General features: G+C 48.9%; 1 protein-coding gene across 3 annotated transcripts in view; it reads right to left on the minus strand.

Moving 5' to 3' along the window:
* FBLN5 (fibulin 5) overlaps nucleotides 1-14,776 on the minus strand; it is a 76,801-nt gene that overhangs the window by 16,123 nt on the left and 45,902 nt on the right. For all 3 annotated transcript variants that reach the window (XM_007987615.3, XM_007987614.3, XM_037984406.2), the window contains exons 5-7: nucleotides 11,564-11,686; nucleotides 7,785-7,901; nucleotides 3,796-3,915 (exon numbers count right to left, since the gene is read on the minus strand). In XM_007987615.3, coding sequence (XP_007985806.1) covers nucleotides 3,796-3,915; nucleotides 7,785-7,901; nucleotides 11,564-11,686 — 360 coding nt within the window. The remainder of the gene's footprint in view (nucleotides 1-3,795; nucleotides 3,916-7,784; nucleotides 7,902-11,563; nucleotides 11,687-14,776) is intronic.

Genomic DNA, 14,776 nt, shown 5'->3' on the forward strand with positions numbered 1-14,776 from the left:
CTCTCACTCGGCTGCACCTTCCATTCACGATAAACTTATCTCACCAGGTAGGGGAATCCGCCCTCCACCTCTGACCTGCCCAAGGGGCTGATTTCTTTGCCCACTGGGGTTTTCTGGGGGTTTCCTCAAGACCCAAAAAAACATTCCCTGGCCCTAGAGGGTCCTCCAAAGGGGCAGCTTTCGCAGTGCCAACTCCCCTCCAATCACCCCTTTCCCCAACTTCAGGAACAATATTGTTCCTAAAGTCATAATTAAGGGATATAGCCAAAAGGCCAGGATTTTTAAATTATATTAAAACTTCACTGTGAAAAACAAACAGAAAACTGCCCGAAAGAGAAAACTCCGGAGTGGTGAGGGATGGACAGGGATATTATTTTTCTCTTTGTGGCCCGCCTACCTTGGCTCCTCCCTGGGACAAGGGAAGCAGCAGCTTCCAGCCAGCCTGACGTGGAGGGGGAGCCCCTGTCCATGTGATTTACAACTCATCCGCATGGGCTATGGTGGTTGATGCAGAAGCAGACGTTCCAGAAAAGCCAACTCTTCATCACACACAGAGTTTGGCAACAGAGCCCCTGTTTGAACCTCATTCGGTAAGCATGCCAAAGAAAACATGTTTTTCTTACATTTGTTGTTTCCCAAAAACTTGCTTTCTCTAGTTTCCCCATGTGACATGTCCTCGGATTACTCTCTCACTCACAGACCGCTGGTGGCTGGAGTCACCCAGAGAGGGTGTCACCGCAAAAGAAGCTGCCTCTCCACCATCAGATAATTCCGGGTGTTACACGCCTCGTGCCTCTCACATCCCAGAAGGAAAAACTCCTTCCTGTTTCTCTCAGGGGTCCTCAGGTGATGGGTTATCAGCCAGCAGAATTAGGATGCTGATTTGAAAAGTCAAGTGTGCTCAGGTAATATCTGCTTCGGTCGTGCCTCCCCACCTCCCCCAGAAGCCTTGTAGAGCCCCGGGTCTCTGGCTCCAGCCCATCATAACTGAGAGTGTCCTATTTTATGTCTAAGTTTGTAGATTCCATTCATACTTTCAGTAGAGTAGTAGTGATGTTTGTCAATCCCTGAGGCTCCCTACATGCCAAGCACTGGGTTAAATGCTTTACATGCCTCCTCTTATTTAATTCTCGCCTCAACCCCATGAAGGAGGTGCTATTACTCTCCATATTTTCCAGAAGAAAAACTGAGGCTTACACAGGTTAGCTGACTTGTCCAAGTTCACAGATAACAAGTAAGGAGGAAAGCTGGGACTTGAACCCAGCCTCTAGATCTCACACTTGGAAACACGACGCTGTAATGTCTCCCTGAGGAACTGTGCTGAGGGATCAGTGGAGCTGGGGAGCCCTGAGGTTGGGGCAATCGCCCAAGAAGGGTTAGCTCCAGGGCAGATGGAGAGTGTAGCACCCACTCCCAACTCCCACTGGGCAGGGAGGGGCTCTAACAGACCCTACTCGGTTTATCTTTGGGTCTGCAATTCCCAGACTTTGCTTAGGGCGGTGGCTCCGCCCTCCAGGGGAAAGCTGAAATACAAGGTCAGTTTCTGGCAGGGAGCATGTATCAGGCCACTTTCACTCCTCCACAGGAGAACGCACCATGGTTTCCAGGAACAGCTCAGCTTAGCAAATCCCTGAGAGACAAGGCTAGGAGGGGTCTGGGGCTACATGGAGGGGCCACTCAGCTGTGATAACACAGTGAGGATAACAGTGCCTGCGGGAAATGGAGAAGTGCAGAAAGGGGTTAAGTAGGAAGGCGCAGAAACAGACTCTCTCCATCACCCTGTTATCCTGGGCCAGTCTGCTCTAGAAAGCCTACATATCCCGGGGTCATATTAAGTCTTCAGGAGGGTGTGCATCATAGAGAACATGGAGGACAAGTTGGCCATTTGGGGCAAAATGAGTCAACTGAAGATCTTTGCCAAATTGACATGGATGTAAGCTTCTCAAGAAGCCGAAAGTCTCTTACACCTACACTTAGGAAGATAAATTAACACGTAATGACTAAAACTCCACTGTGTCCAAAAAAACCTCCTTGAAAGAGAAAAGTCCAGAGTGGTGTGGGGTGGGCAGGAATATTTGTCTCTCCATGGCCCGCCTACCTTGGATCCTCCCTGGGACATGGGAAGCAGCAGCTTCCAGCCAGCCTGGAACCAGCCTGAAGCTGGGCCACCCTCTGGACTGTGCCAACTTATTTAATTTTTGACCACTCTATGAGGGTGGTTGGTTGGTTGGTTGGCTGGTTGATTTTTTTTTAACAAAGGATGAAACTGAGACGCAGGAAGTGACCTGCTCAAGAAAAATAGTACATGGTAGAGCTGGAATTTGAACTCAGCTCCTCCAGGGTCACTCTACCGTACAGCCTACGCAGTGGGGCAATAAACATCTGTGGATTAACAGAGCATTCTGGAGAAACAAATCATCTCACCACATCATGTTAGATTTTCTAAACTTCTTAGTTCCTTGGCCCCAATTCCCCAAGGAATGCCATGGAGGGAACTGAAATCTAGGAAGAAAGTGGCTTTTCATGCCTGAGGGTATTTTACTTCTGTTTCTGGGCCTTGTATTTAATCAGCCCAAGGCTCTCTGTAACTGCCTGCTTGTGGCTCTGACTGTCCTGGCCCTGGGGAGAGGCGTTCATTTGTCTCATGGGACTCTGTCCCCAGAACACTTCAGGCGTCAGTGAGACTATCACACAAGTTCCATTCATGACCTGGGTCAGTTCCTGTTACAATAAAACCCGGATTAGGAAACTTTCCATTCTGCAGGACAAAAAGATTTTTCACGCCCTAGTGTATGGCCCACTTATTTTGAAAAGCACAGTGAAGCATTATTAATTTAGACTTTGCTAATTCACAACTGCTGATGATGCCAGAAGTGGCTGAAATGAAGTGTACTTTAATCCAACCTTTACAAAAAACAAGGCAAGAAAGGGAAAGAGAGAGAAAGAAAAGGAGTTGTGTGTGGCTCTATGTGGGATGCTACAGAGATAAATATGAGTAAGAGGTGGTCCCTATTCTCAAGGAGTTTACAATCCAGTCATATTTTTCTAACTAAGAAAAAAAATTGAACTTTCTAGGGGAAAAAAAGAGGGAGTTAATAAGAAAATTATAATAGAGTCCATAAACTAGCATGGGCAGAAAATCATATTTCCTTGGGCTTGGAAGAAATTTACAAAAGGTCAACTAACCCATCACATCTATGTTCTCACAACAAATTATTATGATTTCATTCATTCAACCTGTTGATTTGAGAACTATAATTTTTTTTTTTTTTTTTTGGCATGTTCCCTGGGTGCCAGGCCTGGAGTGAGGCACTGATTATTTCAGAAGTTCACAGAGCATGTGTGCTTCCATACATGATCTCATTCATTCAATGCTCCCCCCCAACCCTGCCCGATAAGATATGCTATTATTCCTGGGTCACTGTCCTCTGTAAGTACTTTCTGTGATATCGCTAAGACTTGAGTCGGTGCTGGGTGAGGACAGACAGCTCTCAAACCAACATGCCAAATCGGGTGACTCCTCTCCCTCGTCAACCCTACCTAGAAGGTAGCCCCATTGATTTTTGCATCAAGGGTCAGATGTCAAGGAAGATGAGGCTCCACATCACCTTTCGGGAAGTGACTCATCTCTGTTCTGTGTGATTGTGACCCCACTGCCCTGGAGGATGTCCCAAACTAGACATGTGTCCAGGAAACGAGAGGAAACACCTATGAAGGAAGCCCTTGCCCTTCAACCCCCAACTCCTGCCCAGGCCCCAAGTACAGGTGGAAGTTTCCAATGCCAAAGCCCATTACCACTGCAATGAACACCGTCTTCCTCAAGTTCATATCCTGGGTCACAGCGGCAGATGAAAGAGCCGTAGGTGTTGACGCAGGTTTGCACACAGGGGTTCTCGGTAGCACACTCGTTCACATCTGTGGAAAGCCAAGGCACATTGCTGACTGTCCTCCCGACAGAACGGCCACAATAACTAGGCAGAAAAAGCACCAGCAACTTAATCTACCACTACTAGGAGACCAGAGTCGCAGGTACCAAGGCTCTCCATCCAGGACCTTTGGCAGCATGATCTCAGATCCCAAAGTGTTCATTTAAGGACCAGGGCCTCCATCCACATGTCCCTTCTGGGGTCAAAAGTCAGGCAAGGTGGAAACCATATATATACACATGATATAAACATATACGCATATACACCTGCTAGTAAGTCTACGCTCCAACACCCCCCGCCAGGAATTTCCAGGCAACACCTGCTCCTTCCTATCACCTGTTACATTTCGTCCATGAACTCCCTTCACCCTCACTGACTTGGAAGTTTCAGGTTAACAAATAACCATGATGATTCTAATAATATATTTATTATGCATAAATAACTTTGCTCATTAGGAAAGGATCTTACACTCACTTAATCCTTACAATGAGGACCATTGCCCCACTTTAGAGGTTAAGTAGGTTAAGGAGAAGACCACCAAAGGACACAAGGAGTAATGGGAAATCTATTATCTTGAGTGTGGTGGTGGTGGTTTCATGCAGGTACACGTATGTCAAAATTAATAGAATCATGGTGCGGTTTATTATACACTGATTATGCATCAATAAGATTGTGTAAGCATTTTTCAGGCACAGTGGCTCATGCCTGTAATCTCAGCACTTTGAGGCAGGTGGATCGCTTGAGCCCAGGAGTTTGAGACCAGCCTGGGCAACATAATGGGACTCCATATCTTCAAAAAGATTAAAAATTAGCCAGGTGTTGTGGCACACGCCTGAGGTCCCGGCTACCCAGGAGGCTGAGGAAGGAGAATCACTTGAGCCTGGGAGATTGAGGCTGCAGTGAGCTGAGATCATGGTACTGTACTCCAGCCTGGGTGACAGAGTGAGACCCTGTCTCAAAAAAAAAAAAAAAAAAAAAAAGTATAGCCAGGGTGCAGTGGCTCACACCTGCAATCCCAGCACTTTGGGAGACCAAGGCAGGTGGATTACCTGAGGTCAGGCATTCGAGAACAGCCTGACCAACATGGTGAAGTCCCGACTCTACTAAAAGAATACAAAAAAATTAGCCAGGCTTGGTAATAGGTGCCTGTAATCCTAGCTACTCGAGAGGCTGAGACAAGGGAATCGCTTGAACCCCAGAGGCAGATGTTGCAGTGAGCTGAGATCATGCCACTGCACTCCAACCTGGTAGACAGAGCTAGACTGTCTCAAAAACACACACACACACACACACACACACACAATTGCTTTTGAAGATTGACAGGTGTACCCAAGTCCACTAGCTAACAAGGACACAGTGGGAACTGGAACATGAGTCGGGGGCCTTTCCATAAAAACCAAGATTCATTCTGCACAGCTCATGGTGCGGGGAGGGCAGGGAAGAGCCCCTTTCCCACTGGCGTTGGCGGACCCATGGTAAGTACCATCCCACAATACTCCATACACCAATGGCCAAAGTTCCAGCTGAGAGATTTTCTATCCTCCCATCCTCTTCCCAAGTCCAGGTAAACCTCTTAGGCCTCTGAAAAGAGATGTCAGTGTTTTCAGAGCTAAAAGCCTTCACGGTGAGCAGCTTGAGAGGCTTTTCTTAAAGGGGAGGCGAATCCCATGGCCACAAAGTTCCTGCCTCCTGGCATCTCTGGAGCTCTCAGGGAGAAAACAGATAAATAAATGAACAGCTCTAGAGAGAGGGTCAAGCAAGACACCGGCCCCCACCGGTGCCCGTGGGAGGTTGGGGTTTCCTCACTGGGGACAGGATGGGGTAGGAAAATGTCCACTGTGCTAAGCCACTGAGTGCAAGTTCAGACAGGACAGTGCTGGCAAGTGTTAGGGCTGGTGGCCTCAGCCTCTGGCCAGGCGCTGGCCACTCAGAGATGAATGAACTCATTCCACCCCCTCACCATTCTCAGCTGCTTCTGAGAGCAGGGCGACCAAAATGATTCTGCCCACCTGGGGTTCTCACTGCCCTTTCCTGCCAGCCCTTTCCAAATGCCCTTCTGAATCTGCTGAGGGCATACAGGGCCCCACTCCAACCTGCTGGACAAGAAGTCTGGGTCCCTGGTTTTACTCTCAGCTCTGCTACCACTCGGCTGCATGACTTTGGCCAAGCTGCTTAACCTTTTTGAGCCTTGATTTCCTCCTCAGTAAAGCAGAGCCACAAACACCTGCCTGCTGACCTCACGAGACTATTTATTATTAGAGTTCAGTGAGATGAACAGACGTGATAATGCTCTGAATGTGCAAAGCACTCTCTCACACACGAAGAGTCAGGATTGCAAAAGCTCACTGGAGTATGCGACACCCTGTGCTGCCCATCAGCCCTGCTGATGCAGCATCCCAGTGGCCAAGTGCCCATACCCAGGCCTGGGTGCTGGGCCTGCTGCTTTATTGTGCTGTGGACTTGGCACTGCCAGGTGTATTATCTGCTTTTGTTCACACACCTGTCCCTCAGAGACCTGAAGGACACAGGTGCCTTTTGGATGGGGCATGGCTATGCCTCAGGAGGTACTGGGTGCACTGTGCCAGCCTGTGGCCGGTACCTCCAATCTCAGGCCTTGGCACAGAGAAGCCTGCATCTGCCCTAAGCCGCTTATCGCAGCAGCAAGGGAGCCAGGCGCCCGCTCCTGCTCCAGTGGGAAGGAAGGGCCCTTGTTTATCCGCTTCCTCAACCTCCCAGCCTGGCGACTACTCTCAGAAGAAAATGACCTCTTTTGGTGTGAGGAACACAGTCCAGACTTCTTGGAACAATTAGCAGAACGAGCTTTGGAGGACAGACTTAGAAAGAATCCAGGATCAAACTCTTTAACACTGATGCCTTCCTGTTTACTGACGATTTAGCTACAATTAAAGTAAAGGAGACATAATATCCTCCAAATTCGATGGCCAGGAGCCTACCAGCCAGAACTCCAAGGGTGAATGAAACAAGGAAATGGGCCTTGCAAAACCTGAGGTCTCCAGACAAAGACCTCATTCTATGTCGCAGCACTGCCTCCAACTCCAACCTGGGCCAAGCAGTTGCCAGGGGCTGGAGGCCTGGGCCGGGAGCTGGAAGTTGAGGGGGAAGACGGGGGCCAAAGCAGGATTTGCGCTAATTCCTTGGGTCTTAAGTCCCCCGTTCACTTCCTGAGCAGAAGAAACCTTCAGATGGAAACCACAATAGGCATGCAACTTGTTTTTCTTTCTTATCAGTATTTCAAGTGATCATGTGAAAGTCAGAAAATGCCTTTGTTTCAGTCTGGTTTTGTGGGGGCATGCTGAGTAGCAGGGGACGTTACCACCACCACTAGACCCTTTGCTAAGGAACAGGCCGTCCTGGCACAGGTTGGAGGGAAAAGTGTAGTGAGAGGCCTCAGAATTGCCCACGACACCCCTGCCTAGCATGGATGTGTTTATTTTATGATTCATGGAGGGTCAGGGACCCTGACCAACCCTCCTCAGACCTCAGAAACTGAACTTAGGCTATAGGACACGGAACCAAATTTCTGATTAGGCCAGAAAGCCAGCAAGGCTACTTCTGGATAGTAGACACAGAAGAGAAGCAAATCCATGAAACTGTACACTCCCAGCCGGTGGAGGATTGGGGTCCTACCCTCAGCCATATTCAGAGCACTTTTTGAGATGCTTCGCATAGCAAGGTTCAGGTCTCGGGTTTCTGCAGCAATGGGGATAGGTGGGCAGTGACAAGGAATGGGAGTACACCGTAGCAGCAGTGTTTCCCACAAACATAAGCTGCCAGGGGCTGAAGAAGGCTGCAGCTAGTGTCTCACATCGTGTCCAAGTTATCATGCACGTCACATACCTTGGCAAGACCTTCCATCCTCATTGAGGGTAAAACCAGGGTTGCATGTACAAGAATAGGATCCAGGAACATTCGCACAGAGCTGCTGGCAGTAACCATAGCGACATTCATCAATGTCTGGAAACAGAAATGCATGCAAAGTGAGACAGGTCTCCTTCTCACTCAATGATGCCCCTACTAGTGTGGCATGATTGCCTAGCTCTTCCCAAACAGGGTCATGAAGGGAAGCAAAGGGGAACAAGAGCCAAGACAGTGCTTACTGAGTGTCACAGATGGTGATGCTGTCTCGATTACAAGGCTCAGTCTCCCCACAATCTTTCTCCTCCTCAACCCATCTCAGTCCCATAAATACCTGAACCTATCCTAAAAGTTGCAGAAGAAATTTCTGCTTCGAGTGGGATGTTGGGCAAGATGAGCTCTCCAATTTTACCCAGCTCTAAGATTCAACACTAAGGTTTATCCAAGATGGGCTCTCCAATTTTTCTCAGCTCTAAGATTTGAGATTACCCAGCTCTTAAGATTTATCCAAAGTTAAGATTCAACTAGAAGATTCCATATAGAGGCTCCACTACCGGGGAAGGGTCCAGTCTGCTTAACATGTAAGAAGAATCCATAGCATCACTCCAATAGGCTCCTTGCCAGCTCCATGAACAATGAATATGTCCAGCTGTCAGAAACAAGAGCCAGTTAGGCTGGGACGAGCTGGGCAGCATGACCCTGGAGACCCATGAATCCAGTAACATGAGGACACTGGAGTTCACCCTGGATCTCCTCCTTGCACCAGAGTGAACATAAAACTCTGGATAAACACACCTCTTCCAAGCCATAGCTGGCCTTGCCAGGGAAAGTGGCGGCACTGTGGGTGAATGGATCCTTTGAGCAGAGCTGGGCAATGTGACCTCCCTGTAACATGTATCCATCAATGGGGAGCCTGACGTCATTGGGAAAGCACTTCTCAACACCCCAAGCTGATGTGATGATGGGCTGGAGAATTCATTCCTGTGGGGTAAGGGTAGTGAATGAAATCACCAGCCTCCTGGCAGACTCTGAGATGGCACCAGTACAGGCTCCTGCTGTGACCAGTTGATCTGACTGTAGCTGGAACTGGTCCTTATCCCCACCTCCCCAAGTCTCACCAGGTTTCCTCCCTGGTCCCCCCCGTTCCTTTGGAACCAGGGGCCATCCAGGACTCTGGAGGCCGGCTTAGAGCCCCAGTCCTTGGGCCTGGTTTCCACCTACTGCCAGGAAGGACTCCACCTCCGAGACCCATTTTGATCCCTTATCTATTGTTTAGCCCTTCTCAGATTCTGTGCCCTGTCCTGTGATTCTGTTTTGTCTCTAAGTCCCGGCTACTTCTAACCTGGCCCATTGCACTGCCCCTGACTGCAGGGCAGCTCTTGCATAGAAGGTCCATTGGCTGTACAGTGGCTGGCCCTGACTTCTTCCCAGAGTGCAGCTGGGCACATCACCAAGGCCAGGCAGGCAGCAGGGGCTGGAGAGGGTACCCTTCACTAGGGGTACCTTGGAGAAAAGGCAGCCCCCCCGACCCCTCATTTTTCTGCAAAAGCAGCATCTCCAGTGGTACACAGAACAGAGTGTGTGGCTATGGAACTTGCATTTTGAAAGGGAAAGGCGAGTTTAGCCAGGGGAGGGCAGGAGTTCAGCCATAACTGGGAGAAGTCTTCCTTTTAGATGTGAATATGAGTGGCTGGGCCACATGGTACCATGCTAGGCATCCATGAGCATCCTTCCCAAAGCTCCGTGCTCCCAGGAAGAGAACAACCCTCCCAGGCAGAGGAATGTCCGAGTTGCTGGCACCCCTCAATCAGAGGGTTTCTGTAACAGGGCTGCTATATCCCGGTCTCCCACACCACTCCAGCGCCCCTTGTGGTGGGAAAAAAAAAAAAAAAAACTAGACTGAGACACAGGAGACTTGGAAGTTTGACCCAACTTGCTTTAACTTTGTCTAAAATGTTCCTTCTCTTTGAGTCTCAGTCTGCAATGCTATAAAAGTTGGATGACATAATATTCAACATCCTTTCCAGCTCTGAAATTCGACATATTAAGTTCCTGTACAAATAACTCTCTCTCACTGATCTGCTTATGTTCAAATAAGTAGCATCAACTTTTCCATTATAGCAGAGGTTGGTTTGAATGCACAGCAACTGTCATATTCACAGACGCCTGCATGCAAGCCTGGAAAGGAGAATCAAGCCAATCTAGACCTCAAGGATGCTTCGGACGGGGCTTGAGGGCAGACCCACTCAGCCTCAATCAAGAAACTTGGAAAGAGGTAGCTTTCCTTTGTTTCCATGATTTTGTTTGGATCTGTTTCTCAACTCCTCCAGGACTGACTTTCAGGCAACAGAACGGTGTCTTAGAGAATTCAAACTGGCAGGGCCTTTTCTAGAAAACACAGCATAGAAATCACACCCTAGAATTAGAAATTGAAGTGACAGCTACAGTTTGCTATGAATTCATTCACTTGGCTAAACCCAAAACTAGAGGGGAAGAAAGGAAAATAACCTTCCAGTAAAAATATAAACAGAAAGATCAGATAGCAGATGCCAACTGCAAAGGCAGTTCTCCACTGGTGATGACTGACTTCTCAGGAGTAAAAGGCTAAGGCCATAGCCCGTGGGGTGGGTGTGGTCGTCGGGGGGAAGGGCAAAGACAGGGTGTTGGAAGGAACTGATGTAAGATCAGGATTTACTGATCCACATTCAAGACTTGCCACATTTCTGTGACTAAGCGAAAGTGTTCCCTTCTCTTAGCATTATTTCTAACTAAAGCAAAATAATCCTCACCTCTGTCACTTCCTGGCCTGGATATAAACTTCGTGAAGACAGGAAGACAGTCGAGGTAAAATCAAACTTAAAAAATATATCCAAAACTATAGCCCTTGAAAAATATATTTGAGGCTGGGCACGGTGGCTGATGCCTGTAATGTCAGCACTTTGGGAGGCTGACGCTTGTAATCTCTGCACTGTGGGAGGCTGAGGCAGGCAGATCACTTGAGCCCAGGAGTTCAAGACCAGCCTGGCCAACATGGCAAAACCCTGTTTCTACAAAAAATACAAACATTAGCTGGGCATGGTGCCACATGCCTATAATACCAGCTACTCAGGAGGCTGAGGCAGGAGAATCACTTGAACCCAGGAGGTGGAGATTGCAGTGAGCCAAGATCGTGCCACTGCACTCTAGCCCGGGCAACAGAGGGAGACTCCATACAAAAAAAAAAAAAAAAAAAAACCAGAAAGAAAAACATTCAAGGCCATGTGTGGTGGCTTACGCCTGTAATCTCAGCACTTTTGAGGCGGGCGGATGACTTGAGCCCAGGAGTTCAAGACCAGCCTGGCCAACATGGCGAAAGCCCTATTTGTACAAAAAGTACAAAACGTATCTGGGCATGGTGGCACATGCCTATGATTCCAACTACTCAGGAGGCTGAGACAGGAGAATCGCTTGAACCCAGGAGGCAGAGGTTGCAGTGAGCCACAACTACGCCATTGCACTCCAGCCTGGGTGACAGAGTGAGGCTATGTCTCAAAAATAAATAAATACATTCAAAAACCATAATGATGACAAGATGGCGATGATGGCAACTGATTTTCAAGGGTGGGGTTACACATGTAAGTTCAATAGCCTTCCACCCCTCCCACCCTTCCTGGCAAAGAAAAGCTTACTACCCTTAGGCAGCCAGCTATGCCCACACCTCACAATGCCCCTGGCAACCGTTAACTTCCAGGAGTCCCTGTGACCCCCCAGAGAGCTGTTACCTAAGCACTGGCCTTCCAGAAGCCAATATCCATCGGTGCAGGAGCAGGTGTACCCGCCCTCAGTGTTGATGCAGATCTGGGTGGGGTTGCACTGGTGGGAATCCGTTGCACACTCGTCCACATCTGTAACACAAGACATAGGTCAAAGAATGTCACCCACATCCATCTAGAGCCCTGGAGCCACTAGGGGTGCCAGTGGCTTGCTTGTCTTGGCCGGGAAGCAGTTGATAAGGTTGCTAGGTTACACCCAAGGAGGTGGCAGCACCTCCCTGATGGGTACCTCTAGGAGACACTAACCGCTAATGAGGGCTGAGCTAGTCTGCTCACCAGAAATCCACAAAGGGAAATGCCAAGAAGGGAACACATATCCTCAGGCACCCTTCTGCCATCCTATGCCATTGCTCCCTGAAGGTGCACCACCTTGACAATAACCATTACTTGATTTAGAAAGCCATTTTGTATTAGGCTTATTCATTCATATGTTAAACAGGGATCTGCTGCATACCTACTGTGTGCACAGGACTGTGATAAACACCACTGAGAACAAACCAGAAGTAAAGGAAATGTCCCCACCCAGGCACAGTGGCTCACGCCTGTAATCCCAGCACTTTGGGAGGCTGAGATGGGTGGATCACCTGGGCTCAGAAGTTCAAGATGAGCTCAGGCATCATGGTGAAACCCCGTCTCTACTAAAAATTTAAAAACTAGCTGGGCCTGGTGGCATGCGCCTGTAGTCCCAGCTACTCGGGAGACTGAGCTGGGAGGATCACTTGAGCCCAGGAGGTGGAGGTTGCAGTGAGCCGAGATTGCATGACGGCACTCCAACCTGGGAGACAGAGTGAGACCCTGTCTCAAAAAAAAAAAAAAAGTTCGCTGCCAACAGAAGCTGGCAGTTCAGTTTCTTAATGGTATTTACTCATGAAAATCTTTCAGTCTGAAGCTCTCCAGTCTTCCCTCCACTCCACAGTTCCTGGGGCTAATCTTTGTCTGTCCTCTGCTCACAGCAAGTCTCTCTAGGCTGCTCTAGAGCCCACTACCATCTGTCTGGTGGCATGAAGATACCTGTATCCACGTCGGTCCCTTCTCCTTAATTTACAGCTTCAAAGCACAGATATCGAGCCATATTCATGGCCATTCCCAAGTCATCTGGTGCAGACACTTTACACAGTCAGTGCTCAAAACTGTTGAAACTGAAACATCCTCCTCTCCTTTCTCCCCTGCACGGCACTTTAGGGGAGAGCGCCCAAGATCCTGAAATGGACCTCCTGATGCCACACTCTCACTTTGACCTAAAGGAAGAGACTTTTCACTAAACATTCACACACTAATTTACTCCACAAGGATCCATGGTGCCTCCTGGATCTGCCTGGCCCCACGGACCCCAACACCTTTCCTCCTTGTCAGCCCTGCCTTCACCTGCACCTTGGTGGGTTGCCTGCCCTCCCCCTTCATTCCTGCATCAAGGTTTGCTCATCTACACCCTTTCTCTACCTTCACTGAATGGACCATCATGCAGTCGAAGTAATACTGAAAGCTGCAATTCTCTGAGCCTGTGTTACGTGCCTGACACCTACATTGTTACTTGTATTTACTCTCACATCACCCTGTGAGGTGGGCTCACAATCCCCATTTTACAGATCGGAAAACTGAGTGGAAAGAGCTAATAAGCACCAAGCCAAGAGCTGAGTCCAGGCCTCCCTGCCTGCCTGACTCCAAGTCTACTCCGTGCAGGTCTGACAGAGGTCACACCACCCAGGACCAAGCAGATTCGGTGGCGGGGAGCTGGCAGACTGGGCTGAGGAGGGAGGACTGAGCTTTTGTTCCTTTTTACTGACCCCACTCCCATTCTGTCTGCCTCCCAACACTGCAGATTGCAGACTTGATCATCATCTACTCAGTTGGCTTCTTTGAATACGTACGGTGGGGATGGGGATGTCTAAGACCCAAAAGTGTAAGCTCCTTGAGGACAAGGGCCTCGTGTAGCACAGGGCTTTGTGCGCTTCAGTAAAACATTCAACTGGGTGAGCAGTGGTCCCTCTGGTTCAGGGGATATGGCCACAAATCCACCATCCACCTGCAATAGCCCCACACTAACAACCCTGATCAGTCCCCACCCTACCCCAAAACGACAGCTGTCTGGGAATCCCATGAAACCGGCTTTCCCTCCTCTAAACATGAGCAACCTCCAAGAACCTGGTGCCAAGATGACGGTAGCCTCCACTCCACCCTGATGTTGAGCATGTGCAGCCTCAGCGAAAAAGACTCAGCCCTGTTCTCAGCTGCGAGGACTCCAGCCTCCCCTTTGCCTCCCTCCCACCCAGCTCTGCCCACCCAGCATAGCCTCCCAGGGGAACTGGTGAATAATGCTTGGCCAGAAGCCGCTCCTGCTCAAACCCACAGTGAAGTCTATGACAATATATAGTGCCACTATCGACTGGTGCATATTTACATTTTCCCAGCAGGGAGTGATGGATGGCCATTGTGTCCTGGGAACAACACTGCCTTAGGAATTTCTGTTCTTTTTCCTGCCTTGAGGGGAATGAAGGGTGAGGGTGACCAACACAGGAGAAGAATCACTGGAGGGGCTTGGTGGCAGCAAGTTCCCAAGCCTCTGTGCTTGTGTAATTCGCGTCCCACACAATGTGCCTGCCAAGTCCTACAGAGAGAAACCAGACACAATCAAGTAGGCCAGGCTGGACTCAGAAGGGCACAAAGGACGCCATCGTGGGCATATGTGCGAAGTATTAGGCCGAGAACCAAAATCCTTGAAGTTCACTCTTTTAAAAACTCCAGCACTTTTACTAAACTAAAGAATTAACTCAGCCAGGCGCAGTGGCTCATGCCTGTAATCCCAGCACTTTGGGAGGCCAAGGTGGGTGGATTGCTTGAGTCCAGGAGTTTGAGACCAGCCTGGGCAACATGGCAAAACCCTGTTTCTACTAAAAATACAAAAAATTAGTCAGGTATGGTGGCGCACACCTGTAGTCCCAGCTACTCAGGAAGCTGAGGTGGGAGGATCACCTGAGCCCAGGAAGTTGAGCCTACAGTGAGCCAAGATTGCACCTCTGATCTCCAGCCTAGGCAACAGAGCAAGATCCCATCTCAAAAAAAAAAAAAAAAAAGGGAATTAACTCCGTTATATGACGCTTTTGTTTACATAGATTTTAAAATTAAAATTTTAACTTTCACTAACTTGTTTAATGAATTGTCAAA

This window comes from Chlorocebus sabaeus, chromosome 24, assembly GCF_047675955.1.
Source record: "Chlorocebus sabaeus isolate Y175 chromosome 24, mChlSab1.0.hap1, whole genome shotgun sequence".
Lineage (NCBI taxonomy): Eukaryota > Metazoa > Chordata > Mammalia > Primates > Cercopithecidae > Chlorocebus > Chlorocebus sabaeus.